The sequence below is a fragment of the Fukomys damarensis genome, unplaced genomic scaffold, assembly GCF_012274545.1.
Source record: "Fukomys damarensis isolate Sample0158 unplaced genomic scaffold, DMR_v1.0_HiC HiC_scaffold_5, whole genome shotgun sequence".
NCBI lineage: Eukaryota > Metazoa > Chordata > Mammalia > Rodentia > Bathyergidae > Fukomys > Fukomys damarensis.
The window spans coordinates 15140288-15165758 of NW_022900917.1; the positions used below are offsets into that span (position 1 = coordinate 15140288).

Consider the following 25471-nt stretch of genomic DNA (forward strand, 5'->3'; position numbering starts at 1 on the left):
CCTGATGCTTGGTACTTGAGAGGGTTTGTATACCAAAATCAAAATACAAACCACAGTTCCCTCCTAGGACCTACAGAGTGAGCAATAGACACATAGGGCAGAAATAGTGAGAGTTGGGAGCTACACACTCAGATGCACTGGTTTCAGGCGGGTGACATGGAGGCCCAGGTGACACAGGTTCAGTGACACAGGTACAGGTGATACAGGGGCGTAGGTGACATGGAGTTGGTGTCATAGGCACAGCTGCAAGGTGGGAGGTAATTTGGAAATGGTTGGGATAGTGCAGACTTACAGAGCATTTGTCCCACTTGAAGAGACTGTCCTCAGCATGGTTTTCTCTTCCTGGGCTCCCTGACAGACTAGACACACCGACAGCAGAAGTTGTTGTTGGTGGTAGTTTAGGATCTCCTATCTGCTAGAGTTAGGATGAGCCCTGAATCCACATTATAGCACTGCCACATAGTAACTATATGAGTCTGGCAAGTTATTTAACCTTTCAAGATAATGTCTAAGTAACTATAGAAATAGTCGGCATTCCATAACCAATGGCAGTTACAGGCTTGATCATTACTGGCATTGAGTATGTTTGTCTGTTTATTTGTTTGAAAAAAGATCTTGTTATGTAATCCAGGCCAGCCTTGAACTCATTATATAGTAGTCCAGGCAGGCCTCAAACTCAGTCTCCTCCTGCCTCAGCCTCCTGAGTTCAGGGCCAATAGGGCCGGCTACTTGTGTTGTTATTGCTATTAGAGGGAGCAGGAAGTAAGTGCTGAGTAGGGCAGTAAGACTAGGGCTCCACAATACAGGTTGGCGCATCCCTTCCCCAAACATCCAAAATCTGAAGTTTTTTGAAGGCCAACGTGATGCCACAGGGGAAAATGCCACACCTGTCCTCCTGCAGTGCCACAGCCAAAATGTAGGCTCACTGACAGTAGCGTATAAAGTAATCTTCAGGCTGTGTGTGCGAGGTGTCTATGAAACACAGATGAGTCTCATGTTTACACTTGGGTCCCATTCCTAAGATATGTCACTGCTCACACACATATATTCCAAAATTTAAAAATTCCAGAATGAAACACTTCTGGTCTCAGATATTTTGGGTAAAGGCTTGTCAACCTGTACCATCTATTTTGTCACTGCTCTTGAAACTAATGGAGTACAATGGTGAGCTGCGTTGGTGGCCTGAGAATCATGTATGTGCTTTCTCTCATCTAATCATGTTGGCTTGCGAGCAGCTCAAAGTGGCAATATTGATATTAGATTGGCTCAGTTTAACCAGAGGCTCCACCAGAAGTGGAGGAGTTTCCACAGAAGGCAAGCAAGCACTTGCCCAGACCTAGACAGAAATCCCCCTCCAGAGGCTGTTTATTTTGCAGGATCACTACTAACATTTACTAAAAGGAAAAATAGTATTATGTCTCCTACTGTGTGAATGTTCCTCACTCTCAAAAGGTGTCTGTGTTTATATCTTTATAAATGATTGCACTGGTTAGCTTTCAATTGCTATAGGAAATACTTGAGGCACATCGATGTATACAGGGAAAAAAGTCTATTTTTAGTTTTGGAGGTTCCAGTCCATGACCCATTGGTCCATTGCTTTCAGCTTGTGGTGGGAAGCACATCACGGAGACACAGGTCACAAGGTTCAGGTGACATGGGCACAGCTGCAAGGCAACGCAGGGGGCTGGGGGAGGGGCAGACAGACAGACAGACAGACCTCCTCCTAGATCCACCCCTTAAAGGTCCCACTCTCTCTGAGGAGCACCAAGCTGGGACTAAGCCTTGGACACGTGGGTTTTAGGGACATCCAGCTCAGAACTGTAGCAATTATAGAAGGCTTTTCCTTTGTCCCCGCTCTTCTCTCCTCTCTGCCTTAGCATGGAAGCTCGTGGTTTTTGATAAACGAAAAAGAGAAACGGAGTGAGTGGACATGGATCAGATCTATCTAGGAAAATAGGTCTGTGCTTCTGTTTCCTCCCCACACTCACTTCCCCAAAAGGACCCTGTGCTCTGACCCAAGTGCCTTGCAAAAGCAGGAGGAAAGGGTGAGAGACAAAGGAGGGGAAGGGTGTGCACGTGGAGTCGACGATGTGACACCGCACCCAGGCTGTGCTTCATTTTCAAAGCAATGCCAAGAACACACATGCGTCCAAGCCACGTAATTAGACGGTCTCATGAGGTAATTTACAGACCTCTACCAAGAAAAGTACCCCCTTGAGAAGCTGGTATTTGTCCAGCTGCCACCTAGGGACCTAGGAGTGGTCAGTGCTTAGAAAGTCAGTGTTGCAGCCGGGCGTGGTAGCGCACGCCTGTAATCCCAGCACTCAGGAGGCTGACGCAGGAGGATCGCTGGGAGTTCGAGATCAGCCTGAGCTACATAGTGAGTTCCAGGTCAGTCTCAACTACATAGTGAGACCCTGTCTCAAAAAAACAAACAAACAAACAAACAAAAAATAAAAGTCAGTGTTGCAGAGGGATCATGCACATGGAGCCTGAGCAGGCACAGGTGCGTGGTTACAATCGGGCAGGGGAGTAAGTGCCGACATTCCCTTGCTCAGTGGGGTGACCACAGATGATGGTAATGTACTGTATACATTTTTTTAAACCAAGAGAAAGGATTTTAAATGTTTTCACCACAAAAAAATGATCAATGCTTGAAAAAATAGTTACCTTGATGCTACGGTTTATATCTAGATGTCCCCCTAAAGCCATATGTAACCATAGACAGAAGCTTGGGAAGGTGATTGGATTCTCCGGAGGAAGCTGACTTGCTGTCAGGAGGCCGGGCCTGGTCAAAGAGGTGATCACTGTGGGCGTGGCCCAGGTTAAATCTCCCTTCCTGGCTCCTCCCTTGACTCTCTGGTTCCCAGCCACCATAAGGTGAGCAGTTACTCGTCCGCTGTACCTCTCTTCCATGCTGTTTCTGCTTAGAGCCAGCTGACTATTGACTGAAGCCAAAGTAAACCTCTCCTTTCATTTGTGGGGATTGGATTTTGTGTCTCAGCAATGAGAAATTAACTAAGACACCTGACTGAAAAACATAGTCTACACATGTATCCGAACAACTCATGGTACCCCATAATGATGCACAATGTTTACATGTCAATTTTTTTTTAAAGAAAAAGACTGGAAGTGCCAGGAAATCATTTGCATGCAGTTAGTCTTTTTTGTTTGTTTGTTTGTTTTTTGAGACAGGGTCTCACTACGTAGTTGAGACTGATCTGAAACTCACTATGTAGCCCAGGTTGGTCTCAAACTCACAGTGATCCTCCTGCCTCAGCTTCCTGTGTGCTGGGATTACAGGCGTGTGCCCCCGTGCCCGGCTTGCATGCAGTTAGTCTTAAAGAGGGAGTAGCATTGGGAGGGAGGGAAACAGCCAGCTGCGTTGTGCAAGTTCCCACTGAGGGAGGGTCAAAGGAGGACCCGTGCCTGGCTTGCATGCAGTTAGTCTTAAAGAGGGAGCAGTGTTGGGAGGGAGGGAAACAGCCAGCTGCGTTGTGCAAGTTCCCACTGAGGGAGGGTCAAAGGAGGCCTAGTGTTGTGAGGTCACAGCCTGGCGACCCAGTGGTGAAAAGGAAACCACGGGTGTTGATATCACCATCAGAGAAGAGCACAGAAGGAGGCAGCCCATGCCTGGGATCTGAAGTTTTCACAGAACAAATGTCATAGTAAATCACACTTGCACATTGCAAGGAGCATCAACCAGAAGTAGGCCTGTGGGTGTCGGGGCAGGTGGGGGCTCATGCGCTTTTGTACGCTAGCTGAGTAGCGGTGTCTGGTAATCCAGCCTGCAGGAAGGTGAGCTGGTGTGCAGGCCCCTGGGCAGATGTGACAGGAGGACAGGCATTTATAGAGAATGGCTGTTCCCTCCAGGGACACTGAGCACCAGGATGGATGGTGCCTCTGGGGAGGTGGTCCATCGTGGTGGAACTGGTTATAATTTTCTTCACTGTAATTTTTTTTGTATTTCTAAGTTTTCTAAAATGAGTATGTACCGTTTTTAGATTCCCCAAAAGAAAGGATTCCAGGTGGCCTGTGCAAACACTTGGTACTGATGTGTCCGGATCACTCCCCCTCTGCATGTCACGGTCAGGGAGGGTGGTTGGCATCCTAACGGTCCTCCTTCCGCTTGTCTCTGGTTTAAGGTGGTGTCACGCAAACTCGGACTGAGTTGGGAGCTCTTGGGCTACTTCGGCCTCTTTCTCATTCGGTTTTACAAGGAGGGCAGCCTGTCTGGTAAGAGCTACGAGGGCAGCCAGGAGGTAGGGCGGGCAGGAACAGGCAGAGGTGTGGAGATTCGGGAGTCTCAACTCGGGGGCTGATCACCCACCCAGGCTGTGGTCCTTGGACCAGTGTCTTCAGCCCCGAATCAGAGGTTTGGGGGAAGGGAAGGTCATGTGTTCGTTCAGAGTGGGCAGGGACAAGCAGCCTTGAGGTCAGGAGTAAAGCTGCCTGACATCCCATTGAGTGTGCCGGTCCCGACCCCAGTCCCTCTCACCCTCGCCCTGGGTCTGGCCACCCGCCGTGCCACAGCCTCCTGGTAGAGAAGTGTTAGATGCCAGGTATTGGGACATCTGCCACAGCACAGTGTCTCCTTGTCAAAGAATATTTGCTATAAAATGTGGCTGATATACAAGTTCTTAGATTTTTTTTTTTTTTTTGGTACCGGGGATAGAACAGTTTCTAGATTCTTAAAGAGGTATTAAGAGAGAGTGAAAGCTGGTAGTCTGATTCCCATGGCCATTACTTTGCTCTCCAGTGTGTTGTCAACAATATGTTCCTTTTTTTTTTTTACCTGGAGAATGGTATCTTAAAGTAATTTATGTGTATCCTCAAGGAGTGGCTGGCAGGTGGTTTTGGGTTGGAAGTCAGGGGGTTTGGGTGTGGGTTGGCTCTGGAAGCTGTGTTGTATTGGCCTTTCTGAACCTATTTCTCCATCTGTATCGGGGTAAAATATCCTAACCACAGGGCTGGGATTTGATAAGAACGAAATAACATTTTTTGAATGAATGTTAGAAATTAAAATTGCATCCACGTGCAAGAGAATACTTTTTACTATAGTTTTATTTTTTCTAATGGTGATATCTTACCTTCTCATCTTGAATCTTCTACATGTAAACTCTGTGCACAGAACCAGTAAGACTGTCTTTCTCTTTCTCTAGTTGTGAAAAAGTTGGCAGATTTTGAACTCCCTTATGTTAGCCTTCGAAGTTCTGAAGAGGAAAACTGTAAGGTTGGACTCCGGAAGTGGTGAGTACTTACAGTGGCAGAAACCACTGGTGACCAGAACTTGTTAGAATCCCCCACATCCCGCCCACAGCTCCACATCTGGGTAGATCTCAACCAGGAACCTGAGGGAAGGTTAAGAGTAAAGTAACAAGGAAGAGAGGGGGAAAGGTATGGAATGCTAAGGACGACTTCCACTCCTCGATCCTCACCTCCCCTGAGAGGCAAATGTAAAGGGCAGGCCTGAGACATGGTAGGGCGAGTGGGGTGGACTGAGGCAGGCAATGGCAAGAGGCTGCTGGCCAAGGGCTTGCTGTGGAATGGACGATACTTCCTGTATTCGTGGAAAGATTTCACAGTAATTACAAACAGATCTGACTCATCTGTTGAAATGTGGTATTCTTTGTAGGCAAGAGTGGCCTCAGCCAGTTTGCAATGAATTTGAACCCTTACATATTCACTTTATATTCCTAAAGTGTATGTCCCTGGGCCATTCATACTCCTACATTGATAGGAGCCCCTTAAAGTGCCCCTGTGGAGAAAACACTGTCATCTCCCCAGAAACAGGAGTTCTCATGGAAAACAATGAGAAAATTCCAGTGAGGAGCACAGCACTTCCTGTAATCTGTAATCACAGCATCTGTCACCGTAGCTGTCTTGGATTGCTGCCCCAGCCCAGTTGGTCTAGCATCAGAGTACAGCAGCTTTAAAGAAGGACATTTTGAAATCTAGGAGTGGTCGTTAACTTGATCTTGTGGTGCTTCGTAGAGCTCCAGTTGGGGCTTTGCATTTTGCACAGATATTCTCTGCAAGGTTGTTATACTGTTAATCAGAAGTATTCTGAGAAGTGGTCAACATCTTGTGGCGTGGAGCATGGAGAGGAGAGAGGACTCCACTCCATCTAAGGGTTTGGAGAATGTTCTGGAAGAGTGAGCAGCAGAGCACAGTTCTTAGGATCAGAGTATGTGAGTCCAAGTCCCATCTGGCTCAGATTTTAGCTTTGTCGCCCTAGTCAAGCTTATTCAAGCCCTCTATGCCTTAATTTCTTTATCTATAAAATTGCAATAATATTGTGCCATTTTTTTTTAGTATATGTGCTTCCTAAGGGAGAACAAAAATTGTAATAATAAATAATAGTTAATGTCTACTCCCTAGGATTATTGTGAGTAACCCTATAAAGTAAGTCTGTTTTGGTTATGCTTATCATTGTCATATTGATGATAATGATTCTAGTAACAACAACAACAAAAAAAATCCCTGAGTTTGAGGCTTTTCATTCATTCTCGTGAGCTCTTAAGATCAAAGGTGAGGTGAGCCATGGCCTTGAAGCTTAAACTAGGCATTAGGTTTTGCCTTTGTCTTCATTAAATAGGCAGATTCTGGATGATAAGTGCAAGATAAAACATCTTCTCCCACAAGCCAGCATCTGAATCCAGGAAGATTGTCCCTTTGCTCGTGGCACAGAGAGAAGAGAGGCCCACTTCCTGCTGGTGAGGAAGGTCAGGTCTTCGGAAGTGCACAGCCTGGTGTAGCATCCTGTGGTGTCGCATCCCTTTTCCAGAGAGGTCTAACTGGCTGGGAGCCAATCAGTTCCAAGAGCTTCAGGAGTCCAGCAGAGCTTTAAGGATTTTTCTCCTCCCTGATGTCTCTGAGTGCATCTCTCCAATGATGAAACAGTTCCTTCCAGGCTGGACGGTGCTTGCTCTGGGCCCTCCGAGCCCAGCCTCAGATGGACCTAGGTCTCTCCAGCTCGCTGGTGCCATAGTCGCTATTCTCTGGGTCCAGAGGCCCCTGGGGTGTAGGCAAATAGCTACATAAAAAGGGATAGGAATGTTTCTTTGCTTCTCCCCACTCCCAAGATGAAGTTGCCCTCTGATTCAGTTTTCACCCTTCCTCTGGTCTGAGTCAACCTTGTTGATCCAGTCACCCTGTACCACTGGGTGCAGCTGCTACCTGCCTCTGCTGGTGGCTGGGTGTCAACCAGCCTTGGCACACCCTTGCCAACTGTCTCTATCTGTCCATTCTCAGCATGCAGTGGGGCTGGCATAGTTGTGAATTTCAGCTTATTGTGCTGATTCTGATAGGCAGACAAGGAGCCCTTACTATACAAGTCAATCTGCCAAGACCCAGAAGTTGCGGACCCAGAGAAGCAACTTCTGATCAGGGATCGGGGGTCTTCACAGCTGGTGCCAAGAAAACTTGGTCAGAGCAGTGACTAGGAGAAATTCAGGGTGCTGGGAGGCACAGAGGGTGGGTTGCTAACACAGCCTTGAGAAGCAGGGACCAGAGGAGGGCCTGTGGGGTGAGGCTGGTGGTCAGGTAAGATGGGCAGGTAAGTCAGGGGAGGAGCACAGGGAGGAGGTGGCCTTCCAGGCAGAAGAGGAGAGAAAGCACAGGTAAATGGACTGCAGAGATGGGCACGGGATTGTAAGAAATTGGTGCAAAGGAAGCATGCTGGTCCCACCCACGAAGGGCCTCAGAAGCAAACAGGGTACATGATCCACCCCCAGCTCAGAATCTCTGGAGGGCCCCTCTGGTGGAATTCGTGAGGGTGAGGCAGAGCCCTGGGGGCAGACTCTCGGGGCAGCGCTAGCTGGAGATAAAGGTGGCTGCACATAGGGTGATGAGTAGGTTCTTGGTACCTGTGGAACAGGTAACCATGCCAGGGGTTGTGCACCAGGCAAGGGGCATCCAGGATGTGCTGGCCAAGAGTGCGGCTGGGTGTGAACAGAAATGCAGGCCATTCCCCAAAAGCTTTGTGCTTTCGCTTGTTTACTCTCAGAGCCCACCAAGTAAGAGCCCACGGCATCAAGACAGGATGCAGAGGAGGTGGAGGGAGAAATGAAGGCTAGGAGGGGCAGGTTGGGGCTTTGTTAGAGGAGACCCAGGTGTGCCATTGGCCAAGGCATCTGAAGTCACGTAATGCTCCTGCCTCATGCAGGTACATGGACCCAGCCCTCGACTCTGTGCTGATGGGCTGCAGAGCGGCCGTGGAATTGCTCTACATGCAGGTGAGCAAACCATGCATTAGAAGCTGTTTGGTTTGGAATTGTTTTAAAAGATGATAATACTTAAAAGTCTATCTCCATTCCTAGACTAGGCAGAGGCACAGAGAGAGGGAGAGGGAGAGAGAGAGAGAGAGAGAGAGAACACTAGGATAGCTGGGATGGAGGAGAGGAAAAGGAAAAGTTACTGTGTCCTGGGTACAGAGTTTTGTGGGCCATAATGAAAAAGCTTTGTATGGATGGTGGTGAAGGTTGTGTGACACTGTGGACATATCTACTGCCTCCTCATCTGTGTGTGAACGGGCGAGATGATCAATGTGATGTTGTATGTATTTTATCACAATTTAAAAAGTAAAAATAAAAGTAGAGGAGTTAGGAAAGAGGAAAAATGAGTTCTCCCTCTATTCTAAGCACCACTCTGAATTTGTAGGTGACGCTTTTATCATCTAGGGGAGTGGGCAGTTTGTTATCATTGAAGGCTCTCAAAGGTTCACCATCACTTATCTAGGTTGGTTTGACAGCCCTAGAAGAGATGTCACTGATAGCATAGGTTACATATGACTTCTAGTTTTACTCTAACATAACCTGTTTTTTCTGGAACAACAGGCAGCCGGCCACCTACTCTAGGCCGGCTTCATGAGCATGTGGCCTCTGCAGTTGCTTTGAGCCGTGGACTTGTTTAATGCTCTGCTGTCAAATTACCTTGAAATTCTATTCTTAATAGTTTTTACAGAAGGAACCCCACATTTCCACTTTGCGCTAAGCCCTGTCAGTCACGTAGTTGGTCCTCCCTACCCACTAACCTGCAGGAAAGGAGAATTAGAGTCCTTTCCCTTCCTCTGCCTCTCATGGGGAAGTCCCTGCCTGTCAGTGAATGGTCAGCAGTTCTGCCCCGACCGTGCTGTGGACCCTTTCCTCAGCTCTCCGTCTGCTTCCGCGATGCCCCAAGTGTTCCCAAGCCCTGGGTCACTGTCCTCAAAGACCTGACATTGCTGGGCCTGTTGTGTGATTATGGAAGGGAGGAAAGCTCCCTCACTCTGTCCTCGGTGCCAGCAGCACTGTGGGTCAATTTCTTGCCAAGGCTCAGTTAAACCCAATTCCCCAGGTCCTTGTTCCTCTCCCCACCACCACTGAGCGTGTCCACTGACTGACTGACTGTGGATGTGGCTACCCATGCATGTTTTCTTGTCTGTCCCAGCTAGGATGATTTCTCTGTGAAACGAGGTGTTCATATCCCACTGCTGGATCCCCAGGATTTAGAACTGTTCCTGGCACACAATGGTCACTAAGCCTCATGGTGGGCCTGGCATTGTTTCACTGAAACTTAATAATAACTTTGTGAGAGATGTGGTACCTTCCACATTTCTAGAAAAGGGAAAAATCACTTTTGCTGGCAGAGGATGGAGTAGTTCTCTCTTGGGTGTCTAGAGGATGTACGGAGAGTCTGACAATACTTCTATGCAGGTAGCTCTTATGTACGTGGAGGGAAGAATCAAAGAGGGGAGAGATTCTGGTTGAGTCATTACTTTTAATGAGCTCTTCAAGGCAACAGGAAACATTAATAATACCTGCCAAAGTGCTGTGGCTGTGGCTGAACAGTCCGGGATGGACTTTGATGATTCCACATAGCAGAGGGCAGAGGAAGGAAAGAGACTGGGTGAATATTTCCTTAGGTGACTTAGGAAACCAGGACCACTAATAAGTCATGACCACAAAGCTCTTCTGAGACAAATCAAAATATCACATATTAAATGTTTAATTTTCTATTGCATTGTGATGACTAGTCTGTAGCTTGAGTTCATTTCCTATTATACTTTACCCATGCGTAGTAATGTTCAGTGTACTTATGAGCATGCCATATGAGTTGGAACAGAACTTACCATTTTCAATGTTTACTGAACCTCATTGCCATTGTATGCTTGCTATTATAATACATCATCAGTTGTGTCTGGTTCATCTGAGATCACATCCTTGGTTGAAATACACATCGCCTACCACATTGTTCTTGAGGGAAACATAGTCTTTGTGGCTTGGCTTCCAGTTCTCATTGTGATGAGAGATTAGGACTTCCAGGATCATAGCATGATTTTCATGTGTCATTAGGAGTTGTAAACCAGAGAGAAATGATGGTATGTCCTGTGCCATAGCTAGACAAAAAGATGGCTTTGAGAAAAAGCATACTGAACAATAAGTTTCAAAAGTGAATTCTGTCCTTTACTCTGCCTACCACCACGTTCTCTCTGCATGGTCTTGGGTCAGCCACGTCCTCCTCTGAACCACCATGTTGCCCCCACAGAGGTTGAATGAATAGTCTCTATTCTCCCAGCTTTCACAGGCTGTTTTTCACATCTTATCTCACTCTATGGCAGCATCTTCCAAAAACTGTAGTTGCTATTATAATAACCTTGGCCATCATCTTTATCCTCCGAATCCACGTAGAGGTACAGAGAGGTCTAAAGTTTGGCCCAAGGTCAGCAGGAGAGCCAGGACCACAATCCGCTGCCCACTTTGGGAAGCCTTCTTTGGTTCCCACTGAAAGAAAGTGCCCCTCTTCCTCTGCTCCTGTGGGATTTCGCTTCTCACCTGTCATTGTCAGTAAGTAGGTTCATGTACACTTTTCCCTAGCCAGCCTGCCTCTCATTCCTCCTCAGTCCTGGTTGCCTAGCACATTCACATATGAGTGAGTGATAGTCATCCTTTAAGGCATTAATGCAAGAAAATCTTATGAGTTCTGATAATTAACAGAGTTCTCATAATTCACTTTCAAGAGTTACCCTTTGATTTTTCTAATACAGGTATACCCAACAATGCCTGAGGTGGAAGCTTTTTCCTCCTCCTTTCTAAACTTGAGGGACATTAGCAAAATGGGGGATTGTAGATAAAAGTATAGATTTCTGTGTTTTCTCAAAAATATCAAAGATTTGGTCAATTCCGGGCATACATTTCAGCAGGGCCACCACTGATATACAAAGGAACTTTGGGCAAATTAGAAAAAGAGGTGACTTTCTCCAGGTAGCCTCATTGTGTGACGGGCCCTGTGCTTTGGTGGGGAAAGTGCTGGCTGCTGGACCCCCCCAGCCCAGTGCTCTTGTGCCAAGCCATGTTCTCTGCCATCCTGTGCCATATTTCAACTGGCCAGAGCCCAGTGGTGGTTCCTTTCTTGGAGGGACCCATAGCCCCATGTCTCACGACCATACTTTCTGCAGAGGGCACTGGGACGTGTGTGACTGAAGCTCATGAAGACCTTGGCTGTGTTACTTCTGTAGAGCATTTATATTTCAGTGTTTGAGCATCTCAAGTCCTCTGGTGCAATAAGTCTTAGGTTAATCTTACTGTCACAATTGCTGGTCATCTTCTGTATTAGAGTTCTCTAGAGGAACATTATCAACAGAAAATATATGTATAATTATACAAGGGGATTTAGTAGGTAGGGCTACAGGATCAGAGGCCACAGAGTCCACGGTGGCCATCTGTGTGCTAGAGGGCTTGACTTTCCAGTAGCTGCTCAGCCCAAGAAGATGAAATCTGTAGAACAAGAGAGATCATGGCTGCCGCACCAGTCCAAGGTGGAGCCATTGTGAGTCTGCGCTGGAAGGCTGAAGAAACTGGATACTTACGTCCAAAGGCAATGGTGAAGACCAGAGCTCTTCAGAAATGGACATGTTTCTTTCCCTTTGCATTCCATTCATGCTACAATCCTATTGGTTGGTGCCACCCATATTCAGGATGTGTCTTCAACCCTCAGTTTGCTGGCCTACTTGTCAGTCATCCACAGACACAGCAAGGACATCACTTTACTAATCTGCCAGGCGTTCCTTCATCCACTCAAGTTGATGTATCTGGACCACCACATCTTATTTGTTTAGTGAGGCCTCCTCTTTGACATCACTGTCCTGTGCTGATAGTCCTTACAGGCTCTAGCATCAAGCAGAATTCAGGAAGTATAAAGGTGTTCAGTTCTTCATGCTTTCTCTGATTCCAACCTGGCAAGGGGTTCAAGTTCACTTTGGAGGAGAGGTGGTGACAAACAGAGAGCTGGAGGGTGGGTAGCTGCCCACTTGGAAAAAGAACAGCAGCTTGGGCAAGACTAGGAGGGCTTGGTGTAGTGGCCAGACCCAGCTTGGATCTAACTCCTGCCACCTACTTTCTGGGTCACCTTGATCATAAACCTCTCCTGGCCTCAATTTACCCATCTGTGGTAATTGTTCCTATCCCACAAAACAGTTGGGAAAAAGTCAATGAGAAAACCTATCTAAAGCAGATTCCTAACATGTATTATTTTTCTTCTGTTTTCTAAATCCCATGTCCCCTTCCCCCAACCTGAACAGCAGTGTCAACAACATTTTAGTTTCCATTCTCCCTACGAGCATCACTGAGGGACGTGACACGGACTTCTGTTTGGACTGAGGTGGACGGAAGCACAGGACTGTTGAGTGCGGTCTGGCTGTGGGACACTGAGTGAAGGGCACGTGTTCTTCCCGCGAGGGTTGACAATCTCACTGAGGAGCCAGGGTACACTCTTTCCAGTCAGGGGGAATCACAGGGCACCGGCTCCCCGTGTGCAGCTGACGACTGACTTGTCAGCCCATGCCAGAGCCCCCCTGCCAGGCTCGTTCAGGGGCATAAGTGCTGGGTGCCAGAAGAGGAGCTGTGCACGGAAAAGGTGGTGGGAGCAGGGCAGGCCAGCTGCGCCCGCGGGCTTCATTACTTCAGCTTTTCATCTGGCTTCAGAAGGATCCTGACGGCTTCCTCAGGGACCACTGGCCTCCAGGTGATTCCTGCCTTTGAGCCCAGTGTTGCTCTGCTGAAATCTGTGACAGTTTAGGAAACAGCCAAGAAGCCCATTAGGAATTTGGAGTTTGGAAACATTTGCCGAAAGCACTTAGCAAAAGTCAAGCAGACAGGGCCCAACAATACATTCTATTTTGATTTTTTAATGCTAAGTTTGTTTTCATCTTATAAAAAAATTTTCAAATATGGAAGACTCAAAAACAGAAGTAAACGCCACCCCAGACTTTGAATCACCCAATCAGCTATCCTTAGACTGTTAACTTTTTTGGTGTGTTTACTATATATATATATTTCATTTATATGCACATCCATTTCTTTGATTCATAACTATGTGAACAAGGTTTGTTTTATATTTTTTGTCATTTTGGAAAAATTGAGATCTATACTTTTTTGTAACTTGATATTCTTTTCACATATCAACACCTAGCATGTCGTTAAATTTTCCCTATGTTGTTAAATATTCTCTATATTTTTTAATGATAGCATTATGTATTATTTGGTTATATGAGATATTTGGTTATATGAAAATTCAATGACTTACTTTTGGATATTTTATGACAGCACCTACCTCACAGGGAAATGGTAGCATTGACTTTGTTTTAAGCATTAGAACATTGCCTGAGCCACAATAAATGCTATACACTCATCCTTCCAGTCTCCATAGGGGTTTGGAACAGGACCCCCTGTGACACCAAAATCCAAGGGTATTCAAGTCCTTTCTATACAGCGAAGTAGTATTTCCATATGACCTGACACTTCCGCCTATATAACTTAAATAATCTCTATATTATTTTTAATGCCAGATACGATGAAGTTGCTGTGTAAATTAATTGTTAAACTTATTGCATATGACAGGGGTAAAGTTTGTACATGTTTCAGTACAGATACAGTTCCTGAATACTTTCTATCCACAGTGGGTTTAACCCATGGATGTGGAATCTGTGGATACAGAAGGAAGATGGTGTCTAGTTTTGCCCCTATTAATGAGGTGAAAATTTTTTGTTACACAAAAACACGGTAGTAACACCTCTATCAATCTATTTTCCACATATCTGAGTTTATGATTCTTGTAGGTGGTTCAGATTTGTATTGCCAAATTATCTCTAGAAAGCTGAACCAATCAAATCCATCCCTCCTACATAGAATGTTCCGTGTCCCCAAGCCTTTATCAATTCTAGTTGTATGTTTTAGCTTTTGCCAATTCAAGAGAAAAAAAATCATTATATTACCAGTGAGATTAAATATATGTTTGTCATTTGGAATTCCTTTTGGTCAAATGCCGCTGTATGGTTTCATCCATTTCCCTGTTGAGGATTTTATATTTTTTATTCCTTTCTATAAATATTAACTCATTGTCACACATGGTGCAGTTATTTTCCTCATTTTTACCATCTGCTTCTTTTGTTCTTTGTGGTTTGTAGATGTAGAAATTTGTATTTTCATGTGATCATTCCTTCCTCATACATTTTGTCTTTATATCTTAAAAAAGATAATCTCCACCTCAACATCAGATAAATATTTTTATCTTTTTTGTCTAGTTCATTTATGGTTTTTTAATAATTAAATCTTTAACTTTTGTGGAAATTATTTTGATGGGCGATGTAAGGAAAGGGCTAATTTTATTTCTTTGCTACATGTTATCAGTTGCCCCAAAATTGTCAGACAATCTTCTCCTGCCCACTAATTTAAAAAGCGACCTTTATAACATGCTAACTCATTATATGGATGCACTTTGGTCTGTTTTTATAGCCCTTCGTACATGCATTTGTTTTGTCAGATAATTCATTTCTGTTAAGGTTGCTGGTTGTACAATTTATGCTGTTTTAAGGCAATGCAGGACATTGAGAAAGAATGGATCAAGCCCACACAGGGACAGAGGCAGGAATTAGAGGCTCTTCAGAAAGAAAACAATCAAACCAAGGTGAGTCAAATATTATACCGAGACATCCCTTGGAAGGGAGTTCAAGAAACGTTAGAAGTGAGTTGTCATTATTATTTTTTTGTTGCTATTATTTATAAACCTTTCAAACCATAACAGTGAGGCTCTTTTTAAACATGAAAATACCTTCACTGACTTTTTCTTGTGAGACTTAAGAAAGACCTTTTTAAGAGATTCTAAGAAATATGGTATATTATGAGTGCTTTGCCAAGTTAATTAATATAGATCCTCCACAATATTTTTAATGATTCTGGAGTGTTCCATTATGTGGTTGTGTTATAATTTAGCTTGATAGCTTACCATTATTGGAAGTCAGATTTTTTATAGCTTTGACTGCAATAAATCAATCTGGCGGTAAGTGCCATGAGGCCCAAGACTGTGTCTCATTTATACACTCTCTGTGTCCCCTACACCTGGCACAGTTCCCCCAGACCCTGCAGCCAACATCTCCACATTTGAGTCTGTGCTCTGTTTTCTTAAGGAGCTATTTCTAAATATCCACTTTAAAGCTTTCATAAAGGTGGTACCAACCAATAAACCTCCCGCCTGCAAGCAGCACATATGAGTCTGGCGGACTGGACGGATTTAACCCAAGAAACGGGCCTGGCCTCCTGTGCTGCCTTTTTTCATTCGCCAGTGTTGGCAACCACAGCATTGATTTTGAACAAAATGTGACAAAACATTTAGAGGACTCATTTATACTTAGGTTAATTTGGAAGTCATTCTTCAAAGGCTCAGACATTTTGAGATTTTTATAGGACAGAAAAGAGAAAAGGAAAAAAGGAAATAAAGGGAAAGGCACATACTGCCATGATTTAGTAACCCCTAAAACCTTGGGTTTCCATCTCAGCTTTGTCACAAACAGTTTGAAGTATAATTTGTCTGTGTTTGTAAATTTTAACAAATACAGCTTCTATTTTGATGGGCTGTGAACACTGGTTTTACAGTGCTGCTTGGCTTTTCCAAAATGAGTGTATTTTTTGTATACAACAAAAATCGATCTTCTATGATAAATATGTTATCTGAATTTGCCATATGACATGTGGATGATCTCCTAAAGACTACTTTGAATATGTGAATTAAATTTTTAAATTGAATCATTATTGAAATTAACTTGTTTTCCCTCAAAAAAGTCTATATGTAGTGATTCCCCAAAGTATTTGTTTGTGCGGTTCTTCTGCCAGTGGAGCAAATATATAAACAACTATTGCTTTATTTTGTGTACTCGTACAGTAAAACTTGAAGTAGTTGAAAATGAGTGAAATTAACTCCAAGACAAATCATTTGATCTATATTAGGGATAGCTAACTATGGGACTTTGGTTTTGTAAATAAAGTTTTATTGGTACACAGTCACTCTCATAAGTTATCTGAGGCTGCTTTGCTCTGGAGTGCTGGAGGTGAGCAGTAGAAACACGGCACACAAGGGCACAGCTGCACGCACAGGTGTCCAGCCAGCAGTGAGAGATCAAGGCCGTGCTGTCGCTGCTTTTGTGTTGGTACATTTCGATTTCACTTTATCAGAGAGCATCTGACATAGTCCTTGAAAGGGAGACCAAGTCACCTGGCTTCAAGAAAGGGTCGGAAAAGAGCAAGGCTGTCACTGAGCAGTGTGGCCTTTCTGATTTAACCACGTGCTGAAGTGACAACTCTGCTGTCTCCACACACATCTCACACCCCATTAAGGCAGAACCACAGCAGAGGCTGCAGGGACAAAGGCAGAGTCACCAAACCATCAGCAGCTTTATCCAAATGCAATTACTAATGGTAAGGCTTAGTTTAAAAATGAAAAGTCCCAGTCCCGTCCTAACAGGATGAGCTTTGGGACCACGGTGTGAACTGCAAACGTCCTCAGTTCTTAGATCATTTCAGAGATGGAAGGCCACATTTCAAAGTGACTTAAAAAACATTCCCTTTGGCATCCAGGGGCTGCCTGGAGCCGTCCTTAGGATGCAGCCTACTCGCCTTGTTTCATTGCCATTTCCAAAATCTTTTCTCTGACAACTAATACCAACATTACATAAAAAAGTGAAAAAGTGAACTACTTTTCCTCCTACATAGATCTCAGCTGAGTTTTTTTAAAGGATGGTATTTTAAATATACGCTTTTATGTCGCTGAGATAAAATCATCTCTACCCATTTGTTTTATTCAACACCACTCTTTTTTCTCACTCCCTCCTGGATATTTTCCTTCTCCCCCTGTGCAGGCATGGACACAGTTGATGATGAGCTAGGCAGGGATGGCTCCAGCCACGGCAGGCACACCACGGCCTTCCTGGGGCTTGCTCAGTCCCTCGGGCATTGGGCATCATCCTCCTTTGCGAAAGTGAAAAAGAACTACTTTTCCTCCTACATAGATCTCAGCTGAGTTTTTTTAAAGGATGGTATTTTAAATATACGCTTTTATGTCGCTGAGATAAAATCATCTCTACCCATTTGTTTTATTCAACACCACTCTTTTTTCTCACTCCCTCCTGGATATTTTCCTTCTCCCCCTGTGCAGGCATGGACACAGTTGATGATGAGCTAGGCAGGGATGGCTCCAGCCACGGCAGGCACACCACGGCCTTCCTGGGGCTTGCTCAGTCCCTCGGGCATTGGGCATCATCCTCCTTTGCGCGGCTCAGCAGAAAGGGCCGTGCCCGTGAGCAAATCCCACATGTCCTCCTGGAGCAGCGCGTCTCACTTGAGGTTCGCATGGGTATTGAGTGGTCTTTTGTTTCCTTCTTGGAGCAGTTCCTGGAGCTGTGCCGGGAGGTGCAGTGCTATGGATACATGCAGCTGGATCCTTGCCGCTGTGATTCCCCAGAGCCAGGCTGTGGGGCTGTGCTCTCTGTTGGCAAAGATGAGATCTGCTGCTGCGTGACCCTGCCTGACAGCCGGACACAGGATGTCATCCTCCAGATGAGCAGCGTGAAGTGCTGGCAGGTCACTTTCCTTGTGAGTATCTTGGCACCTTGCTTTGGCCATGATTTAAAATCCTGCTGCTCTTGCGGGGACAGAGTTGGCACTAGGGAGGCGGGTTTGACATTGAAATTGCCTCGAGTGGAGAGGCAAGTAAGCCACACTAAACATCACCTAATGGTAAATGCCATGCGTAGTTGGTGCAGGTCCCCCATCCGGGACAGCAGAAGCCCCAGTCTTCCTCCTTCCATCAACAGGATCTCTCCTGCTTGAAGGGCAGTTAGAGAAATAACGGCAGGTGGTGATAACTGCACCATTGACTGAGCGCTTACCATGTGCTTGGTGCTGCGGAGACACTGAATGCTGACCAGCAGAGCCTTCTGAAGGAGCCTTTGCATCATGCTTACGTTGGCCTCTCCTTGCAAGACAAACCTTCACGATCAGATTTACCGATGCCTACTTTATACGCAGTGCTGTGCTTGAGCACTGCCACACCCATTACAGGGGTGCCTCGGTTCACGAACTCAGTGCTGTCCATGATTCTGTTTGCAAACTGAACAGGATGAGAACCAAAATCAAATTTCCCCATAAGGTCAACATTGAACCTAATCACTGAATTTGATTCAGTTTCTGTCCAACTCAGTTTGTGACCGGAATTGTGGAAAGAATCAAGTTCACGAACTGAGGTATCACTGGTTAATTCTGACAGTGGGTTTAACTGGAATTACCTGGACCCCCACGGGAATTGTTAACTGACCCAGGACTTGGCTTTTCTCTAGCATTTGAAACTGTTCACCTTTCCTCCATTCCCAAACTCCCTCTCCTTCCTCCCCTGCTTTTGTGGGGCACTTCTACCTCTGAGCCTTTCTGAAGTGCTAGTGTTTCCTGGGGCTCCCTTCCTAGCACCCTTCCTCTACCTGTTCTCTGAAGTCAATCCCCCAGGCCCCTCTCAGAGGCCCAGTGTCCCTGCTGTGTCTGGCCACCTTCCCCAGGGCCATCACCAATGTGGCAAACTCGTGTGCCTGTCCCATTTCCTTCCTGTATCTTGCATATTCTGTCTTGCCAAAGGCCTTCTACCATCACGTCCTGATTGCCAATCTAGAAATATGGAAAGGACCTTTGACTTTCCTCTCTCATCCTACACATTTAAGTGCTGATGGGGACCTATCCAATCTACTTCCTTGTCATGCCTCAAAACTTCCCTTTCTCTCCGCCTTCACAGCTTGATCTCAGCGTTCCCTCCCCGCAAAGATTGAACAGCCTCCTAGCTCTTCTCTTTTCCCCAGTCTCCTTTTCCCCTTTAGATTAAGAGAAAATACATTGTAGAGTTTCAATGTGTTTTAAACAATGGAAACTTGTTTTATGGTAAAAAAACATGATCTCTCTTGGTAATGTTCTGCATGCACTTGAAAAGAAACTCTTCTCCTGAGGAGTGGAGTAGCCTGTCTGTATCAATTGCTTTAGAGATTGGTTTTCTTTTTTCATAGCACAATTCTTCGGAAATTCATCTAGATTACTGTATAGATCACTAGATTGTTTCTTTTTACGGATAGTAGTCTGTGTTATGGGTGTACTAAAATTTATTTAACTGTTCACCCATTGAACATCTAGTTATTTGCAGTTTTTCGCTATTATGACAACGGCTGCTATAAATATTCATATACTGGCTTTTGTCTGAGCATAAATCTTGAATTCTCTGGGACAAATGCCCAGGAGTGCACTTGCCGGTTCATATGGTAATTGCATGTTTAGCTTTTTAAGAAACTGCCCAACAGTTTTGGAGAGTGGCTGTATCACTATACACCCCCACCAACAATAGGTGAATGATCCAGTTTCTTTGCACCCTCGCGCGTGAGCATCTGATATTGTCACTATGTTCTATTTCATTCATTCTGGTAGGTGTGATGGTATCTCATTGTGATTTTGATTTGGAGTTTCCTAGTGGCAGCTGATGTCGAACATCTTTTCCTGTGCTTATTTGTCACCTGTTTACCTCCAGTGAAATATGTCTCCGTTTCTTTAGTCTATTTTCTTTTTGTTTTTACTATTGAGTTTTGAGAGTTCCTTCTTTATTCTAGATGCTAGTCATCTGTTGGCCATTTGTTTTGCAAATATTTCTTTCTCTGAAGTTTTCCATCCTCTTAATAGAGTGTTTTGCAGAGTAAAAAATTTTAACTTTGGTGAAATCCAGCTCATTTTTTTTTATGGATCATGCTTTCACTTTCTAGTCCAAGAACTCCTTGCCAGACCCTAGAGCATGAAGATTTTTTTCTGCTGTTTCTTTTCCTACATTTTGTGGTTATGTGTTTTACATCTAAGTTTATGATTCACTTTGAATTAATTTTTGTATAGGGTCAGAAACTGAGATAAGTTACCAGTTTCCACCTCTAGAAGTCCAGTTGCTCTAGCACCATTTGTCAAAAAGGATTTCTTTTCTCAGTTGAACTGCTTTTGTACCTTTCTCCAGAGACAAAAGATGTAACTCAGTGGTACAGCATGTGCTTAGCATGTGCAAGGCTCTGGGTTTGATCCCTAGCACCCCCCAAAATATTTGTTAGGCGTGTTTGTGCCTCTATTCTGTTCTGCTGATCTGTCTATTCCTTCACCGTTACCACATAATATTTTTCTTTCTCTGTAACAGTTTCATTGAAATATAATTTAATATACTATACAACTTGCCCATATGAAGTGAAGGATTGGATGGGATTTAATATATTCCCAGAGTTATGCAGCCACCATCACAGACAGTTTCAAAGCACTTCCACCACCCAAGGAGAAGCCACTCGCTGTTTAGCTGTCACCGCTCTTCTCGAAGCTCTGAGAAACAACTCATCTACTTTCTGTCTCTATACAATATATTCACCTATTCTGGACATTTTCTGGTACTGGGATCCTAGTCTCTGCTCTTCGTGGCTCGCTTTGTACTTAGTGTAATGTTTCCGAGTTTATCTTTATTGTATGTGTACCAGCACTTTATTGCTTTTCATGGTCAAATAACAGCCCACTCTCAAGATACACCATTGTATGTATCTGTTTATGCCTTGATGATGTGGGCGGTTTCTGCCTTCAGCTGTAATGAATTATGCTGCAGGGAACATTTGTATAAAAGCTTTGGGTGGACACAGATCTTCATTTCTCCTGGGTCTGTACCTAGAAGAATTACCGGGTCAAATAGGAATTCTGTGTTTAGCATGTAGAGGAACCATCAGCCTGTTGTCCAGATTGGCTGTATCATTTGGGCTGCCCTAGCAGATGCTGAGGGTTCCAGTTTCTCCATGTTCATGTCAGTACTTATTTGGTTTTTAAAGTTACAACCAACCTAATGGTATGAAGTGAGATCTCATTATGGTTTTTTAAATTTTAGTTTTATTTTTCTGCATAAGCTTCATCTTGAGTGATCTTTTCTTTTGCATTGTTTTAACATATTGTTTAGCCTATCCAGTGCATTTTTACATCTAATGTTGTATTTTTCATCTCTGAAAGTTCCACTTGGGTTCTTTTTATATCTTCCATTTCCCTCCTTTTGCTTATTTTTCTCTAAATTCCTTTATAGTTATTTATTTATTTTTTGGTTTATTGAGATAGAGTCTCCCTATCTAGATTAAGCTGGTTTTGAACTTACTTTGTAACCCAGGCTGGCCTTGAATTCACAGCATTCCTCCTGCCTCAGCCTCCTGAGTGCTGGGTAGTGTGTGCTACCATGACTGGCTCTCTAAATTCTTGTGTCCACACACTCACCACCTCTGTCCTCACACATACTGTACAGTGATATTGTGTATACAGTAGAGGTCTGATAAAAACTCCTATTTCCTGGTGAAGTAGCTATTGTAGCATCCCAGCACTATGCATTACATGTCGTGGTGATGTTCGTATAAATAAGCCTATTGCACTGCCAGTCATGTAAAAATAGCATATGCAATTGAGAGTTATAATAAAAGACTAAGTTACTGGCCCATTTATTTTACTATAATTTTTTCATTAGAGTGCACTTTTAAATTCTGTAACAAATGTTACTGTGGACCAGCCTTCTGTGTACACAGGCAACAGCCTATAATCTCATGTCTATACTATGTCTCCTGCTTATATCAAGAGGCCACGTTGAGTAGACTTGGGGACCAGCGTGTGGCTCAGCAGTGGAGCATACGCTTAACATGATTTACATTCCCAGAAATCCCCCCAAAAGAATACGTACCATCTAGGTTTGCATAAGTGTGCTCCATGATCACCACTGAGTGATAGAATTGCTTGACGGTGAATTTCTCAGAACATTCCATCATTAAATGATGCATGACTGTAACTTAATATTTTTGGCTACTAATTCCTTCATCTTTATTACTTCCAAATCTGTTCCTATTGATTGATTGTTCTCCTGTTTACAGATCATATTTCTTTCTCCTTTGCTTGCCACGTAGTATTTTGTGGTAGCTGAACATTGTGAATCTCTTATTATTGAATGCTGGGTTTTGTTGTGTTCCTTTAAAGATGATTACTTTGTTCTCCCACCCAGTTAAGTTACTTGGGATTGCATTTATTTATCTGTTTGTTTGTTTGTTTGTTTGACGTTTTCTGTTAAGCTTTCGTAAGTTAGGCTCAGAGAAATCTTTAGTCTGGAGCTTACTTAGCGCTGTTCTTATAAGCTACCTTTATTCTCCCTCTACCCAACCTCTGGCCCAGTGTGGCCTCTCTTCTCCAGCTGATGGAAACATAAGCTCTTTCTAGCCTTGTCTGCAAACTTATGAATTTGGTCAGCTCACTGCTTTTTAGTGGCTCTTTTCCTGGCTTAAAGAAGTTTCATTCCACACATGCCCAGATCATTATTCAGCCAAAGATTTGTGAGGAGCTCTCTGGAGTTTGTGGTATTCTGCTCCATAAATTTTAACCTCAACAACTTTAACTTTCATCTCTTTCTCCTCAACTCAACAGAAGCTCTGGGCTCTGGCCTCTGTTTGAGTTCCCTTTCCTTGTACTACCTCCTGGAAACTCCTTCAAGGAATAATATGGGTTAATTGTGGGCTGATTTCATTTGTTTTCCTGTCCTCTGGCATTATGTGTTATTCAATGTCTTAAAACAGCCATTGCTCAATTCGTTTTCTATACTGATACTGTCAGACCAATCATTCTAAAATATAAGTCTCATATTATTATTATCTAGCCTTTAACATCTCTTAGTGAAAGTCTGTTGCCCTCAGGATAAAGTTTGACATTCTTAACCTAGCTTATAAAGCCTGTGAGAGTTGGGCTCTTTGGTGGTAAGCAACAAAAACCAACATATCTTACTCTAGCAAAAGGAAGGGATCAGTGGAAGGAAATGGAATAACATACATTCAAAGGAAAAGCTAAAGCAGAGGCCTCAGAAAATCAGGAACCAAAGGAGCTCAGGGTGTCTAGGAGATAAGAACTCCATCTGGACCTGTTCTCTGGGTCTCGCAACTCTGTAGTCAAATGAGGGGCCCAGACAGTATTTGTCCACTTGCCCTCAGTGTGGACCATATGCCACTACTGACCTGTCATTCCTTGAAAGTCCTCCATAGATAGCCAGCAGAGGAAGAGGAATGGTTTTCACAAGGGGAAAGTGGGATAGGTGCTGAACAGCACACATTTCAGTTTAAAAGTCTACTAGACTTTCAGGATCTGGCCCTACCTTTTTTCCCGAGCCCCTCTCCCCAGTCTCCATACAATAGAGCTGTTGCTGCAGACTCACCCCATCACTCACAGTATCTTGAACACATATTTCCAGACTCCTCAGGCACCAGTTCATTTGCACCTGCTATTTTTGCCACCTGTCACCTTCCCTTCTAAAAACAAAACCACCACAGCAAACTCAGATACTCCTACTGCTGCTTCAACGTCCTAACCTCCAGGAAGTCCTTCTTTTTTGGGGGGGTACTGGGGATTGAACTCGGGTCCTTGTGCTTGCAAGGCAGGCCACCGAACTGCTGAGCTAAATTCCCGGCTGGGAAGTCTTTCTTTACCCTCTTAACCTGGCCTAGGTGCCCATGCTCTTTCCGTCTATAGGTCTTTGTTTGCTTCCTCAATAACACCATAGCTACCACACTATGATGATTTACTTTCATGGCCCATCGATAGACTAATAGCTTCTTGGATACAGAGATGGCCTTGCTCATTTTGATGTTTTGCCCAGCACATTAAGAGGCAGTTCAACTTCTATTGAATATCAAATAATATCTATTTTCCTCTGTAGGGGACTCTGCTGGATATGGATGGGCCCCAGCGAACTCTCAACCAGAACTTAGAACTCAGATTTCAATACAGTGAAGATAATCACTGGCAGTGGTTTATCATTTACACCAAACAGGTGAGTTCACAGGGCAGAACACGAGCACCTTTTGTGCTGAAATACCATCTTGCTGGCCAGTGTGGACAAAGTGCATCATCTTAACCCAGCTAGAACAGGGCACTAGTGGGCAATTTTTTTTTCTTTTTGCTTTGCTTTATTTTACTCGTCACCAAGACCTTCACATCAGTTAGAAATGAATTTAGTTGCTCTGTTAGTTTTTTGAAAAGAAGAAAGGTTTATTTTTGTTCATGGTTTCAGTTGCTGGTTTCTTGGTCCCATCCCTTGGGCCTGCATGAGGCTGCACATCATGAAAGGTCATGCATGGTAGAGCAAGGCTGTGGAACTCAGCTGCCAAGGAGCAACAAAAAGACAGGAAGGCACTGTAGTTCCAATATGTCCCTCAAGGTCACACCCCAGTGAGTGACTTACCATGTAGACCCCACCTCCTAAAGTTTTCACCACTTTCTATTGATCACGCCTTCAACATGTGAGCTTTTTAGGACATTTAAGATCCAAACCATAATGGTTAACAAATAATGGAGACTAAACTAACTGGCTTATAATGGGGATCAGAAAATCTTTTCTTAAAGGTCCAGATAATGAATATTTTAGGATTTGAGGTCTTTTTGGTCTCTGTTGCAACTGCTAAATTCTGTTAAAAGAAGTCATAGGTAATATATAAATAAATAGGCCTTTTTCTAATAAAACTTTTATTTACAAAAATAGTGCGCTAGATTTGTTGCTGACCTCTGGTTTAGCTAATATAGGTTTTTTTTGTTTCTTACTAATGATACTGAAAATTGAAAATTGGCATCCTTATCATTCCCTTGGTCTTTTCCAAGCAGATAAAAGGGTATATCTCACATTTGGAAATCAAATGCTTTTTCTCAGAAGCCTCCAACTAAACTTTCACTTGTCTTATTGGTCAGAACTGGACCATCCAACCACCCTAGCTGCAAGGGAGTCTGGTAATTGAGTGTCTAGCAAAGAGGAGCAAGATCTATGATTCACTTACAGGTAGCAGAAATCATTGCCTGGGCTGAGCACTTCTTATCCCAAACAAAATTAAGGTCTTTTAGGAAAGAAAAAAGCAATGGCTGTCGGATAGTTAACTATCCATATTTATCACAGGCTTATAACTAAAATAGGGATGGAAGTCCTAAAAATAATTAATTTTAAAAATATCAAATCCAGTTAAAACATCTTTTACTGAACCTAAGGTATTTCAAATTGGAATCAGAACCACAGGTGTTCTAAAATGGAGTCAAAATTTCATTATGTTCAATTTGAATCTTACTAAGTTCCATGG

At 43.9% G+C, this 25471-nt stretch overlaps 1 protein-coding gene across 1 annotated transcript in view; it reads left to right on the plus strand.

Annotated features, from left to right (window-relative positions):
- Snx31 (sorting nexin 31) overlaps nt 1-25471 on the plus strand; it is a gene marked incomplete at its 5' end in the record, with an annotated part of 57310 nt that overhangs the window by 22714 nt on the left and 9125 nt on the right. The window contains 6 exons of the mRNA XM_010619662.2: nt 4146-4236; nt 5163-5250; nt 8168-8237; nt 14851-14943; nt 17697-17900; nt 24067-24180. Of these exons, the coding sequence (XP_010617964.1) occupies nt 4146-4236; nt 5163-5250; nt 8168-8237; nt 14851-14943; nt 17697-17900; nt 24067-24180 (660 nt within the window). The remainder of the gene's footprint in view (nt 1-4145; nt 4237-5162; nt 5251-8167; nt 8238-14850; nt 14944-17696; nt 17901-24066; nt 24181-25471) is intronic.